Genomic DNA, 21156 nt, shown 5'->3' on the forward strand with positions numbered 1-21156 from the left:
AATGCTGTGCTCTTGAGGGGAAGGGGCATGAAGTTCAGCTGCTCCAAGAGAATGACTCAATTTTATATTTGCGAGTTTTTAAATCTGGGAGTTTAAACGTCCCAGGACTAATTAGGTCACATTTTAGAAATGATGCTGTAATCTAAGTGTCTTCCTAGGAAAGTCGGATAACGAACCAAGCCTCAGAATGGGTAATCACCATCAAGGGACTAACTGGAGATGCCATTTCTCCTCCTAGTGCTTATGTTACACATACACAGAAGCCACAGACAACAAACCAAGGATACTTTAAACCCAGGAGACTTTATTTCACCTCCAGAAAGGCCTCTCCAGCCTCAACCCACACAAGAACACAAAACCAAGGTGTAAACTAAAACAGGGAGGGAGGGGAGGATCACTTTGTTGTGACATCATGACATTAACCCCTGGTTGGCAGGAATGACGGAGAGCGGTTTTGGCATATTGCACAGGCGGCGTGATGGAGGCTGCGCTGGTGATCCTCTGGTGGCTGAGGCCGTTTCCTTGTCCTCCCCAACCTCAGTGCACACGCGGGCCAGTCTCAGAATCCACTACCACTTGGTGTAGATGTTTAACAAGTCTTTGGTCTTAATAAGCACCATTACAAACCCTCACATTAAGGGCTTTATTATTGTAGTTTATAAATGTTTCAATGATAAAAATAGCACGTTACAGTGTACACACACTTAATTTACATGTACTGCACCATACTCATAAGTGAGATAAGCTACTGAACTAACTTTGGTTGATTGAAATGAATGAAGCATTTGAACTGAGTACTTAGCATTTTGGTTCCTACCTTGTGTCCTTATTACAGTGCATCGATAAATCTATTTTGAGAATTTACTAGCACCAAACAGACAGCAAAGACCTCTACTACTTGCACTCGGAGAAGCAAAGTTTCGAAATTTGAAGACCCACGGAGCGGTCCATCAGATGGAAACATGCTTCTGTGGGGCGGCTGGAAAGATGGCCGGTCGGCACGCACGGCCAACTTCCGCCGATACTCATGTCCCAGTTCTCAGGAATCAATACCCATGACAGGGTAGCTGAGCTACTCACGAGAAGCTTGAGAGAGTGGTTGTTTGAACTAGGATCGTCGCTGTACCTTGGTGTTGCCATCCAAGAATGGTGCTCATTTACACAGATCGACTCGGTGAATGATTGTACCATGCAGGTTCTGGCTTGGGGAAAATATAATCCTACCTACCTAAAGTTGCTTTTTCTTTTTTAATTATTTGGTCTCTGGATGGTAAGTTAATGCAGCAAGATCTGAATTTTCATCTTCAGGTTATCGCCCAGTTCACCGCTGAGGTAGTCTTTGTCATATCTGTCTTCTAACTGGTTAAGTTCTTTCTTTTTATAAAGTGGAGTACTGCTGATTTGTAAGGAGTAGGTTCCAGCCACTGGCTTCTTCTTCGTGAAGTGGAGGTAGCTGACCCCTTCTTTCTGGTTGATTTTAAAGAAGCCATCTTCATTTCCAGACTCGATCAAGTATTTGTTGTGGTTCATCAGAGTTGTAAGGGCCGGCAGGAGCTCTAGGATTCGGACTTTGTTATTGATATGGGAAATATTGAAAGCAAAGCTAGCTGGCTTCTCCACATCCCAGCTCGCGAGGCTCACGTTGGCTTCCATTTCAGACCCATCCTGGAAAGACACATGGTGATGGGTTAACTCCAATTAAATATGTCCTTCAGTTCTCACACTAAAGAAAAAGCCATTCAACTCTCAAGTCAAATACAGTTCTCTGCTTGTGCGGTAGGGTAAGCTGAAAAGGCACACTCATAGGCACTTTGTTTAAGTCACAAACGTAGTCTCGAAAAATTAAGCCAGGTTGAAATCATGTCTCTCAGTAGGTCTCGAAGTGTGGTTGGTCCCTGAACCAGCGGCCTTAGCATGTCTGGAAACCATTAGACATGCCAATCCTTAGCACCTCCCAGACCCGTTGAATTAGAATTCCTGGGGCTTTTCCCAGCACTCCATTCTAACAAGCCTACCAGGTGACTCAAGCACAGTGATGTTGTTTTAAAAGCTTGCTTCATAGTTTGTTTTCTTTTTAAAGACTTATCTCATTTCCCAAACCACAGCAGGTGGGTAGCAAGACAAGTACTCAGGACACGTCTGTTTCAATTTCTCTCACTGACAGGAAACTAACTCTTTTAAAGGACACACCTATGAACCTACTTCCTGGCCGTGATGAGCTGTTAACGTTTGGTGCTTTTCCCTTAGCTTTCTGCTCGCCTCTTTGGGACCACATGGACTAGAATGCTCCCAGCCTGGAGCCAGAGATCCGGTGAATGAGTGCATTCCTGACTTTGCATCGCATCATATGTTCCTGCTCACCAGTCGAGTCCTCTCCCACCCCCACTCCTTATGGCTAGTTTCCATGGAAGAGCCCTTTCTACACCTTGGTTTCCCTGTGGGGAGTCCATGTGTGCATGCCATTCTGCCCACTTGCTATGCTTGACTGCAGACCTTGTCCTGTCTGCAGACACTGGGTAGGCGTTTGACTTTCTTCTTGGTGAGACGGAGGAAATGAGCAAGTGTGTGAGATCTGTCAAACGGCCACTCCCAAGCGGCAGCCAAAATAAATAAATAAAGCAAACCCCCAAACCCCATGGCCTCTTGCAGAGTATGGCTAGAGCCAGGAGAATGACTGGACTCTCCGTCTGGGGAGACTTCGCTCTTTGAGGTGTCCTTGTAGGGAACCATAGGAACCCTCACATATCTGCAGGCAAGGAGAGACCCTGACGTACCTGGATGTCAGAGGCATCTGTTTCGTTCGTGCTTCTCCGTTTCCTGCCTCGTTTTGGGTAGCCATTGATCTTACACTCATAGCAGGCCTCTGGGGACAGTGAGTTGTCATCCATCTCGCCACTGGCAGGTGGCTCTGGGCCACCTCGGCCCATGCCCATTCCAGAAACACAATGCCTACCGAGGAAAGGAGCACAAGGCAATTTCTGTCAGATCCAGCAGCACCGATGTTCAGTCTCCCTGCTGATGACAGACTGTCCACTGGACAGTATTGGCTTCTAAACATCATACCAATGCCTGGGTGATTAGCTCCTAATTCCAGTGCCCTGAGTACAGAGCTCTTTCTCTCAAGACACTGGTTTGCCTACTTCTTTGTCCCTTCATTTCCCAGCCAAATGTCTGCAGTACTCATGCAGGGAGGGGACACACTGAAAACTGAAGATCAAGGGTGAGCGAGATCATGTGACTTAGCGGGCCACTGTTAACATAAAAGAGAAGCAAACATGTCCCGTGGGAGTACAGAAGGCCCCCTGCCAGCTGTACCTCTAGGAGATAGTGGTGAGTGGGCAGGTGGGCCATATCTGGAACCTCTTTCCTGGACACCATATTTCTTCCTCCGCTGTGACCTTGATTTTTATGTTTTAAGTTTAAAGATCGGCAAACAGTATGTCAGATAGCATTATGGCATAGTTGGACACAGTATGTTTTGGTGGCCTTCTTTTTCTCATGTCTCCCACCTTCCTGATGCTTGCTATCTTTGCTCCCACCACCCCTCCACCCCAGTCTTTTCTGTTTTATATCCTGCGTTTTTATGTTTTGTGTCCATAGTCCAACCATTGCCTTCTCCATCACTTCTGCCCCCTGCTGGCTCAGTGTGGAGTGCTCTTCCCCAGGTCTTAATGGCTCACTTCTTATTCCAACACTACCATCATCCTTCCCTAATCCTTGTTCTCAGCGATCACTTCTATTTGACAGTTTACTCTTGCTGATGTAGGATGGGAAGTCCACACAGTGTCTGTGGGTTGATAGGAGTCCATGCTGTGAAGATGTCCAATATACTCTTATATACAGCATGGACCAGAGCAGAGTTTGCCCAACTGTGGGAAACAGTTTAACTTCGAGTCATTTCAAACCACTAAGGCCATTGGGGTTGATTCATCTGAAGGCGGATAAACAAACCCATGCCCTAGGGAGATCTAATCCTTGTTCCTTTGCTTTTCAGTTGTGGAAGCCAAGTTATGGCGTGAGCCCCACACAGTATCTGATTTGTTTTTGTCAGACTCCCTTACTAAATGTGTTGGGAACCTAGAGATTATCCTAAAAGAACCCTTACTTGGGGGGTAAAGTCCACCCAAATGATATCACAGGGAAGCCAAAGCTGTTATAAAAGGGTGGATTTCTACCACAAAATGTGCACCAAAGCCTACTAACCCGCTTCTCTACAATAGCTGACTTGTTCTCCACAGCTCATTCATTTGTTTGTCCATAGGATTCAAAATACAACACCAAGACAGATTATCTCTTGGTTCCCACTACACTTTAGAGCTTCTTTCTGGTTCCTGGGGTCTTCTGAGTGCATGCATTTGTTCCCCTCTTTGCCTAGCAGCATGGAGCATGGATGGACAAGGGAATGGGTGGAGGGGATGCCTATATGTGCATCCATGTACGATGGCTTCAGGAAGCAAGCCCAGATCTACAGGCTTGGCTTCTTTCTCAGAACTTTTCTCCAGTATTTTCTTGTCCCAGGAGCACCACTTATAAGAAATGTGGCTACAAAATCCCACTGGCAAAAAGCCAGTTTGGAGTGTCACAATTTTTTTTTTCTGGGAAAAATGGTTCTGGCATTGAACTGTAAAAAAATACTGAGTCAACTGAGAGCCAGACAGACATCTGGGAATTTGGGTCCTACTGCTGGCATTCCAAGAGCTTCCCACAAAGAATTCTTCTACCTTGAAGTTAATGCAGACTGGAATAAGTCCCTGAAAGCCAGTGTGTCAGAGACTCCAGGACTACTGAGTTCATATTTGGGATAAGTGTGTATGTGATTGTGTGTGTGTGTGTGTGTGTGTGTGTGTGTGTGTGTGTGTGATGGGCAGGGACAGAGAGAAACAAATACGCAGATAGAGTTCTAAATTAAGAACTAGGCCAGAAGTAGTGGTGGCACATGCTTTAATCCCAGCACTCAGGAGGCAGAAGCAGACAGATCTCTGTAAATTCAAGGCCAGCCAGAATTTGAGTCCAGGACAGCCAGGTCTCTGTTACACAGAGAAACCCTATCTCAAAACAAAAACAAGAACAAACAAAGATTCATAAACTACATGTACATTCAAGTCATTAAGGAAGAACTCAACTTTAACACCTTCTAAAATTTTAAGCCATTGATAAACAGTGTTTCTTCTCTGCCCCAACTGTCATAAACACATTCATATTCACATCATTCACAAGTTTTTCTACTTGGGAAATACAGTTAATTATTCAACTCATTTAATGTGCTTTTTCAAAATAATTTCTAATGTAAACTCAAGAGCGAAGGCTAAAAGATGCCTTAAAGACAGTAAGAAACATCCAGCCAAAGTTATCCATAACCTGATGGGAGCTAGGAAAGAGGGAGCCTGGCACGCTCAGCTGTGTGAGTGCGCCCAGTTCTGCATGGGCTGATCCAGAGGAGTCTTCTTGGAGAAACCAATTACCTCTCAGCAAGATGTGAAGAACATGACAGAAGCTGTACACTGAAATATGAATCACGTGGCTGCATTGTATTGTCGGGTGTTCTATGAGTTTCTAGAAATCTGGATGCCCCTTTACAGATGCTCCTCTCAAACCTTTTCAAAACTAACTGGAATGAACCTGAAGCATATATAGTACAGGTCTCTAGTAGGATATCTATCTATCTATCTATCTATCTATCTATCTATCTATCTATCTATCTATCTATCTATCTACAGATACAGATATGCCTCTGCCTTTGGAGTGGTACTGGGATCACACACATGTGCACACGTGCACACACACACACATACACACATGATGCACATGTGAATATTTACATAGTCATTAACTGAGGGCAGGGATAGTAACACTTACCCTTGGCCTATCCGGAGGTATCCTGGAGGACAGCCACATAGGTAGCCACCCTCAGTATTAGAGCAACCATAACTGCAGGGGGCCTGGGATGAGCCACACTCGTTGATATCTTGGCAGCCTCCACTGAACTGTTCGTACTGGAAGCCAGCAGGACACATGCACTTGTAACTCCCCAGGGTGTTGTGGCAGGAGGCTCCCCCACAGACATGTGCACTCAGGCACTCGTTTTCGTCTGCAGAGAAAACAAGACCACATTACATGTGTCTTGTTACATAGAATTCTAAGGTCATGTTCCTTGGGACTGACCTGCTGGCCTATATAGGTAAGGAGACTCTCAGAAAAGAAAGCAGGCAGTGTGGTCAGTTTGGAGATCACAGGAGAGAGGTGGGGTGTAGTGGTGGTGGCAGGCAGCCTCTTGCCATGTTGACTAAATATGGTAGAAGAGGTTAAATGCTCCTAGCAAAATACCCAGGATGGCGCTGAGAGGCGCCTCAGACTACAGTTCCCACTGAAAGCCAGTGCTAGTATATTTCGCTCTGTGTGAGGCAAGACCACAGTTATAATTTGGAGTTCAGAGGAGGTGGGAAGAGACTGTACAGTTATCTGAGTTCTTGGATCACAAGTGCCCTCAGAGACCCATCACTTCTTCAGAAGCTCCTCTTGGGCCCTGAATGAGAGGTCGAGGACAGCTGATGTCCTCCAGGGGAGACCACCCCATTTATCCAGACCATTTGTACTCTCTTTTCAAAAACTCTGCAAGGGCCTGCAGGTGCCCGGTCTCCCGGTATGTCCGCTCTCTCTCTGAATGCCAAACCGGCCGTGGCTCCAGTGTCTGAGCCACGACTAAAGCCCGTGTAGCTGGAAGAGACTCCACGCATTCATTTTCAGGCAGTTAACATGGGGCGGAGAATGTGATTTGCATTCATTTATGTAAACCTTCCTACCATCCTGTGAGCATTAGGAGGCTTTTCTAGGCTCACGTGCTGAGCAGCAACTGGCTCTATGCACCGAGCTGATTCCCCAGCTCTCCAGTACTTATTTAGCTTGGTGTATGCTCGTTGTTCACGGTGGTGAGTCTAAAAAAGACATTGTCACCCAAGCGTATCGTGTACGTTGACCATATTCCACTTCCTATACTATCCCCCTCTCCGCCCCCACCCTCTTTCTTTCCCCAGACAATCTCCCTTCTATGTTCGTGTCATGCATTTGTAGTGAGTAAATAGGTGGGAAAAGTGGAAGGCCTGGGGGTTTTGCTGATAAGTTCAAATACTTAGTATTGTGTGTGTGTGTGTGTGTGTGTGTGTGTGTGTGTGTGTGTGTGTGTTGACTTATTCTGATCTGGCCATGATCTTCCTGGAACCAAAGTAAATCCTCAAGGAACCAGATATCATAGAAAGATCCCCAGTGCGGGCTGATGACTAACAGTGCAGTGGAAGAGGAAGATACAATGGCATCAAGGAGGTCTAAGGGCATCCCATCCCCACTACATCCAAAGGCCACTCACTCCATTACATGCTGTCACCCTTAAAGATTATCACTTCCCTTTGGTTTCAATTGGGGTGGAGAAACTTTCAGGGGGCTGTTGTTGGCTCCGTAACTTCACTTCAGAAAGGAGTTCAGACTCCGTGAGGGGCTAGCAACCAGGCTTCTCTGAAGGGCGGGAGCTACTTGCCTACACACTGGTTCCACTGGTAGTGCTGGAGGTAGCCCTGGGGGCAGCTGCACCTATAGCCTCCAATGATGTTCTGGCAGCCATGTTGGCAGCGGTGGTTACCCTCACACTCGTCCACATCTGGAAAAGAAGCAGAGGCTCCCGTGAGTCCCACCAGCAGCTGTTTCTCAGGCTCTCCGAAGCCTCATCCACCTGCCTGTGAAGCTCAAAGGCAATTCTAGAAATAAACCTTCCTTCTGAAAGCTGTATTCTATCAAAGTATCGAGAATATCTACACCAATACTCAGATTCCCCAGGAAGTCGACAGATAAAAATGTTGGAAGTCACAGAGCGCTGGGGGATCGCTCTGGAAACTATCTGTGTTTATTTGTACTGGAATTAGAAACCAAGGAATATCAGTAAGAAAATAAAATCATAAGAATTGGAATTCGAATGTGAATTATGTCTTTGTGGAAGAGTTGTTTCCCACATGTATTGTCCATGTTGGAGAAATCTAAGGGCTCTGGCTGCAAACGTCAGACGTCAAGGCACTCTTGCCAAGTTATTCCTACTCAGTTAAAGTGTTAACCTAAATAAAACAATCTTGATCTGCATAGAAAAGGCATGTGTGGTTGGTACAAGTACATTTCTGAAACATGGAGCCAGGCAAGGGGCCTGGTCTTTAGTTGGATGGTTCCTTTGCTTAGAGATGTTTTTCTTTTTCTTCATTTTTGCCTCTTTGATTATTTATTTTTGGCTGATTTCCAACTTGTGGCAATCCTCCTGCCTCTGCCTCCCAGCACACCCAGAAGAGATAGATATTAGTTCCTGTAACTCATGGAAGTTGACTGCCACATCCACCATCTCTACCAGGAGCTTCTAGCTGGCTCTGCTGAGGTCTGGACCCACCTTCACAGCTGGCACCACTCTGATCGAGGGAGAATCCCCGCTGGCATTCACAGGTGAAGCTTCCTGGTGTATTCTGGCAAACGCCCTTGGACCCACACAGGTTGATCTCAGAAGTGCATTCATTGTTATCTGGGAGAAGCAGTGGGAGAGAAGAGGAGAGTGATGTCACGAAGCTGCTTTGCGTTGTTTGAAAGGAAGGGAGAAGGCTGACTCAGGGAAGTCCAAAACAGGGCCAGTAACTTCCTATTGTGTGTACACGGTCTAACCTGTGCACCCCGGTCTAACCTGTGCACCCCTTCACGCCGACCCTGATGCACTGCTATCCAGCCGCAGAGGGGTTAGAAAGAGTCTCTGATGGGAACATCTGTGTCCCGTACACAACTCGCCTTCCTACTTACCAATGCAGGCAGTGTGGTGCTGGGTGAACCCAGGAGGGCATTTGCATGTGAAGCCGCCGATGGTGTTAACACACAGGAACTGACAGTTATGCTGCTTGGTTGCACACTCGTCAAGATCTGCAAGAAAGTGCAAGATGGGATTCAAGTTGTGCCGAGCAGGTTCGGGTAGGAAGAATCTTAGGCTTCGAAGGGCCGTGGGCAGCGTAGAGCCACAGCAGGGCTGGCAAGAAGGCAAGAGGTGGCTGAGAAAGGAAGGGAAAGTGGCTCTGTGGGAGCTGAGGTCTATCAGTTCCCTTAGCTAAAGAAATGTAGGGGTTTGTCAACAAATTGTATTTGGAAGATATTCTAAATGCTTAAACGAATTGTAAGACGAAGTAAAAACTCATTCTGAACATTTTCCAGAGCATTGAAAAGATCTGAGTGAAGATATCAAAGAAAGGTCGAGGCCGGAAATCTACTGTTCCCTTAAGTCATCGGGTCTAAACCCTTTCCCTGGGGTCGCCTAAGACCATGGGGAAACACTGACGTTTACATTACGATCCATAATGACACCATTATAGTTATGAAGTAGCGCCGAAAGTAATTTTATGGTTAGGGGTCACCCTGACATGAGGAGGTATTAATGGAAGGTAGAGGAAGGTCGGGGTAAAGAGAAGGAAGCCTGAGGACCACTGCCTTCATTCCTTTCTGCTGTGTTTAGAACAAACCTAAAGGAGGCCATCGGCCTGACTTCTTTGGTTAGCAGTTTTTCTTTGAATGAAATAGAATTGAACAACCGGCAAAGACAAAAATCAATCAATCTATCTATCTAGCTGATTTTGATGAACCAAACAAAAACAGAAAACCTTTTCCTATATGGTAGAGGCAAAGTTCTTTTTTTTTTTCTTAAATCTCAGTACAGTCTCCCACCTTAACAGAGTCTGTACACACAGCCTTAGCTTCTGGACTCGCTTCAAGCCCCAAAAGCATTTACAGATATATTAAGAGCTACCACGTATGCTGGACTTGAGGGATGGCTTTTAATGCCTGAGAATTCAAGAGTACTTTATCACGAACTCAGGCCCTGCACAGAGGCACAAGTGGTGTGAGCCTTGTAGCAGCTGCCTCAGCTCCCCAGCCGCCTTCCTGCCTGGGAAGGCACCTGTCCTAACCAGAGAGGACCTCCCTGTGCCCATCCTCAGAGGAAGCCTTTCTTGAGTCCTCTATTGCTGAGAGGACAACTTCCCTCACTTGCAGCTGGTGAGAAAACAGTGCTGTGGTCCTTCACAGTTGTCCAATCCACTCCTGTGAACCTTTTAGCAGCAACTTGGTGTTCTCAACCTCAAGAATATCTTCTATTACCTCCCCCTCTTCTCCTTTTATATTATAAGCAATAACATATACGAATTGTTCAAATTAATGGGGGTGGGTTTCACTGTGTTATATCCATACTTGCATGAATCTTACCCTGATTTCTTTTCTTCCTGCCTACCCTGTTTCTCCAGTGAGGGGAAGGTACTGGTCCCACACCTCTCCCAGAGCCTCTCTGTTTTCGTCTGAGAGTGAGTGGAACATGTACCTGCACCCTTCCACATGTCAGGCGTAGACCAACTTGGACTTTATGAGAATACACAGAGAGAAGGGCATGTGAAGTAAAGACTCTGGACCTAACAGCCTGGTCACTGTCTTCATCAGAGTAGCTCGTGCGACTTGCAAATAACCCTCATGGTCAGGCCTATAGATGTTCCCTCATAGAGGCAGAGGTCAGGAGAGGGTCACCAGGCCCTCACCTGAGACTCCAGTCATTCTCTCCTATGTCTCCTTCTGCTCAAGTTGCATGTTGAATCCAGAGTTACAGAGAGTGGGGAAGGGTTCACTGAGGGGGTTGGGGGTGACTACAGATGTGTATCTTTGGGAAAGTCATTGCTCACACTGAGGCGAACATCTACAGTGGCCTACCACTGCAGATTACAAAGATGTGAATTTGATTTCTTACAAATGGCAGAGAGAAGAGAAATTTCTTCTGAACATGTTTCTTTGTTCACACAAATTATCTCTTGCTCCAAACCCTTACACTTGCCAGAACTCACAGTGATCCCACGTGAAGCTCACATTTTAGGACTATGAGTAGATGCTGGGATCAGAGGCTTCTTCCCCAGTTACAGGATCATCTAGGACCTAGGACCAGGTCTGCATAGGAGAACATCTGAAGGTTTTATCTAGTAAGATGTTCATGGCTGAATATATTCTGAACTGATTTTACAAAAGGTAATTTCTAGTTGAGAGATTTATGCACAGAGTTTAAATGTTTTTCAATTCTGCAACTCCCTCTGTTAAGTTCTTAGAAAGCTTGGTGGCTTTATTTTGCAAACTTAAAATATAGATAGATAGATAGATAGATAGATAGATAGATAGATAGATAGATAGATAGAAACACTAGTTTAATTAATCAGACACACCTCTAAGATCATGGTATGAAGACCTCCTAGGTCACACTGGTTTTGAACAGATGAATAAATGAGGCGAATGGGAAAAGATGGGGAATTACTGGGAATTAGCCTCACCAGCACCTTGGAGAGTTGGTACCAATGAACCCTTCATGGATGTCATCCATGGATGTTCATGAGGTATCAAGCAAGGATGGTTGCTACTCCTAGCCTCACACAGCCTCCCTGGCCTCAGTGTAATCCTCAGGGACCCACCCTCTACCCAGGCACTAAGTCCAGGGAAGCAGGTCTTGCAGCTTGTCTCCTGATTTTTCCCAGGCATAACCAGAGGCAGGTGAGTGGATAAAGCCAAAGACCGCTTACCTTTGCAGCTCCTTCCATCCTCTTGCAGAATATAGCCCTTGGGGCAGGAACACTGGTAACTCCCTTCTGTGTTTTTGCATATGAAATTGCAGGGTTTGGGAGCCTGGTTGCACTCATTTAGATCTGTGATCAAAGAAAGGTAGTGTAGAAGTGCATTTGAAAGACTTTCTGCGCCCTCCATCTCTACACCTACAGACTCTGTGAAGCATTTGTCGATTGTCTCATAAGTTTCTATTCAAAGTAGAGATGAATTCCAGATTTTTTAGTGTGGGTCTTTTCCCCCTATAACCTGAAATTTCTACTCGGGAATAAAGCCTTAGAAACAAAGCACCTACCTACACAGGCGGTCCCTGTTATGTCCGGAGTGTAGCCAGTTTTACAGATGCAGTGATATGATCCTCTGTCATTGACACACTCCCCGTTTCGGCAAACATCGTGGATTACCTTGCACTCATCAATATCTAGGGTAGATATAAATCACAATAATGAATACATTAAAATATACAATGGGCAACATTGATATACAGGGGTCACTTGATTTTAACATTTTATATACCGTGTTACTATATTAAGGACCGAAATATTAAACCCAGGAGACAGAAAGGATTTCATATGCTTTTGGTTACTCATTGAACAGATAGTGAATGACTGTATGAGGTGATATAAGAAGATGTTCAAACAAAGGGAAAGCCTTAAAATAATTGGTCATCTACAGTTGTGCTATTTTTCTCTCCTGGATTCATAGGATAACACTGCATGGAGACATGTTTGATCCTCTGCTCCGTCTTGCCCTCAGGCATCCCATGAGCAAGTCATAGCAGAGGACCCTTTGGACAAGGAAAGACTAGATTTTCTTTCTGATGTTGCATGTTCAAAATAAGAAGGAAACTTCTTTAACATGTTCTTTCCCCTATTTGAAGTTAATCCTGAAAAAATAGCAAATGACCTAATGTGGGGGGATGGAATCTACTTCCCTCTGTAGCACGGAAATTAACCGGGCCTCTGGGGTAGATGATGGGGCTAGGTTTACCCAGTTTGCTAGAGAGAGACACCCTTAGTCGTGTCTCCATCACAGGCCGAAAGGCGTGGAGAGTGTGCACTGGTGGCCATTAAGGCCACACCAACACAAGCATTTGCATGAGTTAGTAGCCCTTCATTACCAAAAACCCATCTAATATCAGTAGATGGGTGTGCCTGACCTTCTGCAGTTTACCCTGAGGTACAGGTAAGCGCTTTTCATTGGTCTCTGGAAATGAGTCCTCTACAGTCTCATTGCAACATTGTCCAAGAGGTCGGATCTCTCCTGTTCATTTCCTCCACTTAACCCACTTAACCACAGCCTTTATTCTGCCAGTAGTCACATTTTTCCAACTGGAAGACAGTTTTCTTCTAATTCTCCTTTATGTTTTTCCTTCTAACCTCCTCCAGCTCCCACCCACCCTGTAGGAGCACAATGGAACACCAGTAGGGCCCTCTTTCTCACTCCTTCTAGAAACTAACCCCCAACTGTGTTGATAAACACGGACTCACATGAGGCCTGCAGGCCTTCCCAACTGCCTCAGACACCTCCATGGCCCCCATACACATCTAGATGTCTAGGTGAAAGCAGCTTGTACTTTTCAGACATGGTTGTGCAGATTCCTAGAACACCAGCAGTTTTTGTACTTCTCTGGTACAATCTGTCTTGGCTAGCTTTGAGTTAAAATGAATATTGGTGGAGTGGAACTAGATGATTTTTTAAAAAATTATTTCTTCATTTTATCTTTATGAGTACACTGCAGCTGTCTTCAGACACACCAGAAGAGGCCATCGGATGCCATTACAGATGGCTATGAACCACCATGTGGTTGCTGGGAATTGAACTCAGGACTTTTGGAAGAGCAGTCAGTGCTCTTAACCACTGAGCCATCTCTCCAGCCCAGATGATTGGTAATTTCAGGCTCATTTATAAACTATCTTCTAGTAGATTTCTGCTGGACCCTTGCAAGGCAGAGGCAAGGACCCAAGCACTTGAAATGTAATCAACTAGACCAAGGACCATTGACAAATGGCCTTGAATGTTTATAGCACTATAAGGAAGGATTTCTGCCCATCTCAGTCAGACAGCGCAAGCCTATATCGTCAGTTCCACATTTCCATCGTTTTCAGTAGTGGACACATACATTCCTTGCAACCACTTTTGTCAAATAATGAAAAACTAATAATGAAGGAAAACCTCACACCTTTTGTCAACAACAGAACGAAGTGAAGTACCTGCTCCGTTGGTCATGAATCCTCGGCCGTGGGGACACAGTTTCTTGTAAGCCACTGTGCCCTCGAAGGGGCAGATCTCACAGTGGGGTCCCCAGCCTCTCCCTCCATCACAGCAGCACTCGGACTTGGTGACGGGGTTTCTGTTGCTTGATCCAATCTGGCACATGTTCTGCAGTACCTCAGAAAAGCAGTACCCTTCCCGGTTGTCTGGAAGAGACATTCCGAGGCAAAGAGGAACTGAAGGGCTGTTCTGTATGCATAGGGCCATTAGGAATTTGGTCAGATATAAAAACCAAAAGGATGTAACACTTTACCCTGGGTGAAGAGGAGCGAGAAGCGAAAGCTGGAAACAGCAGGGAGAGAGAAAGGAGGCGTCTGACGGAAACAAGACAAGAAATCTGTGAGTTGGCAGAAAGGCATTGATGCAGACAAGCTTATAACTCTTTGTGCCCCAGACATGTGGAAGGACAGTCGCAACAGCCATGCTATAGAAAAGGGGGCAAAAAAACATATGGAAGTGGACCTGGTCACAAAGGCCTTAAAGGGCAGCAAGAAGGAAGCCCCAAGCTAGCAATTCCGTGTGCAATTAGCAAAGGAAGAATTTCACTGTAGGGAGGTCCTGATCCCAAAGTACTCCGGTCACTAAGTCATCTCCCAAGGGTGAATGTTTTCAGCTCCTTTGCAATTTTTGACATTTTCTTTTATTTCAAACCAGAAACAATGCTTTGGAGTGAGAGGGAAGGTTGCAGCAGCTTCAGATACTTACCCAAGCACTCATCCTGAGTGGGGCTGGCTGTGAAGCCATCATTACACTCACAGGTGTAGCTCCCCAGGGTGTTGAGGCAACGCCCGTTCTCACAGATCCCAGGCTTGGTCTGACATTCATTCTCATCTGTGTAGACAGCAAACAGGAGTCATGAGACACTTATAGAAAGGCTGACTTTTTCCCACTTGATCTCTTCCTCCCTCTCTCCTTCCTTTCCTCCCTGCCTCCCTCCCTCTCTCCTTTCTTTCCTTTCTTCCTTCCTTCACTCACTCTCTCAGTTTACTTTACAAACAAAAGTAATCTATCCACATGGTTAAAAGCTGGAAATCTAGGAAAGACCAAAAAGAAAAAAGTCAAGGTCTCCCTTTCATCTGTATTCCTCAACTACCAAAACCCTCTTCCAGACAGCCAATTTCTGATGTTCCAGAGATGGATTATGCAGTAAGAGTAATCTCTCTCTCTCTCTCTCTCTCTCTCTCTCTCTCTCTCTCTCTCTCTCTCTCTCTCTGTTCTCCCTCTTCCCCTTCTCTCTTTCTTTGTTCTTCTAAGGCATCCTTGAGCATGTTTTGATATATCTAAATGCAAAATAGCAGCATTTGGGACACACATGTTTTACTTAAATCTTGCCCTGTCTGTACATAAAGAAGATCCCTAAAAGGTGAGTTCACACACCGGAGGGAGGACTGAAGGTTGACTGTCATTTTAAAGAGATACATTACTTCATCAGAATGATGCCAGTAAGTTGTGTTGACACAGAAACATTAGTCTGGGCTGATCTTCAGATTCAACATGCCTTTTTTGTTAACACTTTAGCAGTATTGTTGAGAAATAATAAACCATAATTTAATACATTTAAAAAAACATTAAAATAGCTGGATTACTTTTGGATTATATGGTGATTGTTTAGATCTGAATATCACAAACTAACTTCCCCCGTGTCTCTCTCATTTGAAAAAAGCTTTGAGTCTCTAGAGCACAGAGCTCCCAGAGAGAGACAGAGAACGGGGAAACAACACCCAGAGCTCTGGGTGAAGTCTTGTTAAAAACCCCATTGCTCAGCCAAATCTGATGGTCCAGGCCAAGAACCCCAGCTGCCTGGGAAGCTGAAGTGCATGAGATGTTTTAATAAAACTTTATTCACAAAATACATGGCAAGCCACAGGTTTGGTTGTAAGCAGCAGTTCGCCGTTCCCTGGTCTAGGGTTGTGATTCTCAATATTTGATACACATTAGAATCACCTGGGGACATTCAAAATACCAGTGCTTGGACCCACCTCAAGGTAAGCAGGGGTTTCTTAAAGTTAGAGCCCTGGCGTAGAAACAATCCTAGCACAGGATGTTAGTAAGACAACTGGGTTGACAGAATGGTGAGGGAAATAGGTGTGAAGAACTACCTCCTGGATGGCTACATGAACAAAAGGTCAAGGGTCAAAGGTGGTGACCCTTGCAGCAATCCAGGCCAAGAGCTAGTGAAAGGCCAGCCCAGAGGGGAGAACAGTAAGGCCTCTCCACTGTGAGCTGTGACATTTGATTAGGAGGAAAGAGCTCGTCACCAACCCGACTCAGAACTCCGGTCACTCTGCCCTGGAGCACTCTGTAGCAGAGAGAGTCTTACCTATGCAGCCCTCTCCATCAGGTCTTCGCTGGTACCCTGGGCCGCAGATGCACATGTAGGTACCGATGAGGTTCTTGCACTCCATTTGCTTTTCAGTACAGTCGTGCTTCCCCTCTGCACACTCATCCTCATCTGGAAAGACGCACAACCACAACTTGAAAACAAACTGCACTGCATGCTTGCCCGTCATCTCTGTCATTTTAGTGTTGAGCTTATTTCCTTTTGTATATATTGGGGATTGAGAGATTAAAAATGGAAGGGAATCTTTTAACCACCTTTGAACTTGGTGAGGAAACTGCTTTCCAACCAACTGATGACCTATCAGAAGCAAGATGCTATGCAAGCCCTTCTGGACTCCTTTGTCTTACGATTCATACTTGCTTGTTGAAGCATTTATAATTTATAGGACTAAATGGATTAGAATAGGCCCCCACCTTTACACATCCTCCTGTCTTCTCGCAGAACATATCCAACAGGGCACTTGCATTCATAGGACCCATAGGTATTTACACAGCGGAAGGCGCAGAGTAGGGGATTCTGGGCACATTCATTTATATCTGCAGTAAGAGAACGTAAAAGAATAAGCCAACGGCACCAAGAATGTCAAAAAGAGAGAAATGTGCTTTTACTAAAAGTCAAAAGACTTTCCTTACCATAGGCATGGATGGATCCAGAAAAATTATAAAAGTGAGTTGATTATTTTACGGCTGATATAAATATGGTGTCTGTATGTTCTAGATATCCCAGCACAGCCCCCCAGCGTGCTGTCCTGGTGTAATTATGGATTTACAGGAATGGGGAACAATAAGTCTACTTTGCACACTTGGAAGACTCAGGTTGACCAGTTGCTGCTTCCTTTGTACATGGACTACATATCATCTTTGCCCTAGGAGATAACAGGGATTCCCTGTTCAAACAGAGTGTTCTGGTTGTTTTATACAGAGAAACTCAGTTTACATAGATGCCCTCTACTGGGCAAAATGACTTTTCTTGAGTACACAGTTTAGAAATATCAGGATGTGTTTTTAAAAGCAAGAGGGTGAAAAACAAGCCTCTTTGATGATCATGTTGCTCCCCAAGAATAATGATGTGTGTGGAGGACAGACTGAGCATCTAGGCCAGGCTATAGTCACAGCCTTGAAGGGCTCACAACATTCTGAAGGTGCCAACAGTCCATATCTCTGATGGAGACCTCCCTTCAATACCAGCATTTCCATTCCCCTCCCCCTTCTTTTCTTACACCAGTGAACCCCATGTTGAAGAGCTTGTGGTTCCTTTGGACCGTTGCTGGGCCTTGCTTTTAGAGTTTGTGATTCAGTGATCTAGGATGAGGCCAGAAAGCTGGCATCCCTAACAATATCTCAGGGGATTATGAGACAGAGAGTCTAGGGACCAACCACTCTGTGGCACTCCCTAGTTTCCCCTTCTTTTCCACACTTCCTTCCAGGCAGTCAGACTGACAAATACTTTTCAGATGCTTGTATGGGTTAGGCAACCTCTCCCCTGGGATTGCCTCCAGATGACCACAGGATGCCAGTGGTTATCTAGCTCTGTGTGCCGATGTTTCTAAAAGAAGAGCAGGGAAACACAAAAGAGGCTGGGGAGGGGTATCTTGGAAACAACAACAGCAACACAACAACAACAAAAGAAAATAGAGGATAAGGCAGGAGGTAGCGATGAGGCAGGAGCTATATTGAGATGTAAGCAGGAAGACACACTAGTAAGCACTCTGCTATATACAATATAACTTCACCACCTATAGTATTTTCTTTGTATTTCCTGACCATTTGAGGCCACACAGAGAAGAGATGATGTAACAGCCTGCCAGGCTCAGATGGCCTTAATTCTCCGTGCCTTGAAAGATATTTAATATTAAGAAATGTACTCAAGCAGCTGCTCCCATGGTCAGTATAGGCAGCTGTATACTTCTTACCTTCACATGTCATCATTGGACCAGGCTCGAATCCCTCCTCACAGGTACATTCAAAACCTCCAATCACATTCTTGCAGGTCCCATTTCCACAAGGATTGCCCACGGAGCATTCATCGGTATCTGCCAGTGATCCAAGCGGGATAAAATGAGTGGACACTAAAATGGAGCTCAGCCTCCGATATCACTTTTCATCCTGAGTTCTTGGATCTGCGCTGTCTTGCTTAGTTCTCCTGTTCTTGCAAGGAGGGAAACCTTCTGGTCACGGGTTTATAGCTGAAGTTTGCACTTGCTCACAGGCAGAGACAGCAAGGGGTAAGAATGTCTAGCCCTTACACCGCCCATGCGATTTTCTGCAGCCTGTCCTTATGCAGAAGTGCATCTTCCCCTGGGAATGGATGTTCTAGTGGCTAAAATAAGGCTCCTCCATGCAGCCAGGGGGTTCTGTTGGTTGGAGGACGAAGTCTCCCATTGGCCCCCACATCCCATCACTGCACAAGAAGGCTGACATATGATGGAGTCTTGCTAGATATAAACTAGAAGACTACCTAAAAGTAAGTAGAATGTGCTGGGTAAAAACCAACATTCAAGTAGATTTTGTTGGTTCTGGTAAAACCAGGTGCTTTACATTAGGCAGAAAAAAGAAATGACAAGAGAGAGAGAGAGAGAGAGAGAGAGAGAGAGAGAGAGAGAGAGAGAGAGAGAGAGAGACAAGAAAACCTGCATGTTTAGGGCATCGTCTTTCTAAACAACTGTTGAAAGAGAAAATATTTTACCAAAAAATCCCTAAAAAATGTAGATGCCTCCCAACCCGCCTATCTGGAACAGCCCCTGTTCTTATTTCTGGCCCAGGCCTTAGGGAGAATATTTTCCCTTGGGAGAGAAAGAACCCTATTTTAAGAAATACCATTGCTGGGGTTGGGGATTTAGCTCAGCGGTAGAGCGCTTGCCTAGCACGCGCAAGGCCCCGGGTTTGGTCCCCAGCTCCGGAAAAAAAAAAACCAAGAAATACCATTGCTATTTTAGATATGGGAAGCCCAGGAACAAAGTGGGCTCTCCCCAGGGGTTACTCCTCCTAGGGGTATATACACACTAGCAAACGGAATTTTCCAAAAAACTAACATTGATAAAATCTGTTTCTGTCTGGTTACTAAACCTCACCTTACAGTCTGAAATACTGTATCTTCTTTGATTTAATACAAACAACAGTATCACTGCAGTTTAGAGCTGCCAGGGTGATTAGACACAAACCATTTCATTTGCACAGTAGTACACCCAAGGCAGGAGAGGTTGACCAATGTACCTACCCTTAGCCTGCACTGCAGTTCTCAGACCCCCTGTCTTTATATGAAGACAGTACTTTTTAGTCTGCATGAGCAAGACATTCAGTGTTGATCACACTTAATCCATGTCACAACAATACTTTGTTAGAGTTCTTGGACAAATATTTGAATCTAGCATGTAGCAAATGGAATTAAAAGTAAGTGGTCCACATAGGAGCCATTGTTGGACATTTTAATGAAAAGCCTAAAATAACATACTGAATATGATGGGTGGCCTTCCATATTGCCAAATATATAAGATGCATAAGAAACTATGTGTTTTTACATTCATACCGAAAGTATAAACTATGGGCACTAACATATTTTAAGTTGTACTAAGTCTTCTGTTCTCTGTTGTCCCTTTCAGTATCTCTTAGGATATGTCCAGTATCTGCCTTTCCAGTTAGGCTACAAGGGCCATGCAAGGAAGAACTGTCCTTCTTTGGTTCACTGCCATAGCTCTCTACACAGCACAGGGTGGGGACTGGCTAGCAGTCTAAATGAAGAAGTCCTCAATGGAGGAATAGAACTCAACTCAAACCTTGGTTCAGTAAAAGCCAAATCTCTCAATTTTTGCATACGGCAATTCCAAAGGAAGGGGCTGAAGCACTACTCACCCACACACTCATTCCCTTCTAGAATATAACCAAAGGGACACTCGCAGCGATAGGAGCCGTCTGTGTTGATGCACTGCCCATGTTTACAGACATCAGGTTCTTTGCATTCATCCATATCTTAAGTGAAGAAAGAAAAAACAATGACAAAAACCAAGGTATTTTTCTTAAATTATTGTCATGTTGGTGTTCAGTCAGTGAATATCTAATATCACAATACAACTATATGATAAGACATCAAATAGAAGAGATTATTTCTCCCGGGTAGATAAGGAGAAATACAGCCCAGAGGAAGGACAAAGAAGAGGCAGGGAGGATCTAGTTTGGGCACTCACCAACTGCCGAGTCATCAGGGCCCACGATGATCCCACTTCCAAAGGGGCATATCTGGCGGAAAGCCTCTATGGTGGAGAGATATACTCATTAGTGGGAAGACCAGAGACAATGACAGGCTTCCCACGTCCCACCCCCTTCCATTGTGTAGTTGTGGCCACATGCCGCACACAATGAGAGACACGAACAAAATGCCCAGAAACAAGGGGACATCATCAAGATTATCAATGACGTGCCTATTCTTCAGATGACTCTGATTTGTGACATTATTAAAAGAGAAAATAACTACCATGCTCCTCCGGTAAAACATGTTTAGTTGCATTCCAGTTACACTTAGGATTTGATTATCCTATCAGCTGTAAGGCTTACATGTTACTGATTCCATGGTCATACGTGCACGAGACCATGTGACAAGAAACAAAGCGTTAGACTTACCATCTGGCTCAGTGGGACACAACTCACAAGGGTCTCCCCAGCCTTCTCCCTTCAAAGCGCAGCAGCATTCCTGCTTGGAATGATTCCTGGATTTGGGCGACGAACACTTCCCACCTTCAAACTTCGCGTAGCAGTAGCTCATTCTCAAGTCTACGATGTAAACCCACAGTGCATTTTAGTTGCTTTCCCACTGAATCTTCATCGCATGACAGCCGATCCATGCATTCTCTCTTATATATTTGGTTGTGAGCCTAGCCTTTAACGGCTGAGCCATCTCTCCAGCCC

General features: G+C 45.1%; 1 protein-coding gene across 3 annotated transcripts in view; it reads right to left on the reverse strand.

Moving 5' to 3' along the window:
- Positions 1-284: 284 nt before the first annotated feature.
- Positions 285-21156, reverse strand: part of Fbn1 (fibrillin 1) — a 203118-nt gene continuing 182246 nt past the window's right edge. For all 3 annotated transcript variants that reach the window (XM_087654706.1, NM_031825.3, XM_087654705.1), the window contains 16 exon segments: positions 20872-21021; positions 20439-20504; positions 20107-20223; positions 18171-18290; positions 16672-16794; positions 16238-16369; positions 14623-14748; positions 13857-14063; positions 11939-12064; positions 11604-11726; positions 8815-8931; positions 8417-8545; positions 7529-7648; positions 5857-6088; positions 2775-2949; positions 285-1665 (listed from right to left, as the gene is read on the reverse strand). In XM_087654706.1, the coding sequence (XP_087510832.1) occupies positions 1276-1665; positions 2775-2949; positions 5857-6088; positions 7529-7648; positions 8417-8545; positions 8815-8931; positions 11604-11726; positions 11939-12064; positions 13857-14063; positions 14623-14748; positions 16238-16369; positions 16672-16794; positions 18171-18290; positions 20107-20223; positions 20439-20504; positions 20872-21021 (2453 nt within the window). In that variant the 3' untranslated portion in view covers positions 285-1275.

Source organism: Rattus norvegicus, chromosome 3 (assembly GCF_021556685.1).
Source record: "Rattus norvegicus strain SHRSP/BbbUtx chromosome 3, alternate assembly SHRSP_T2T, whole genome shotgun sequence".
NCBI classification, from domain to species: Eukaryota; Metazoa; Chordata; class Mammalia; order Rodentia; family Muridae; genus Rattus; species Rattus norvegicus.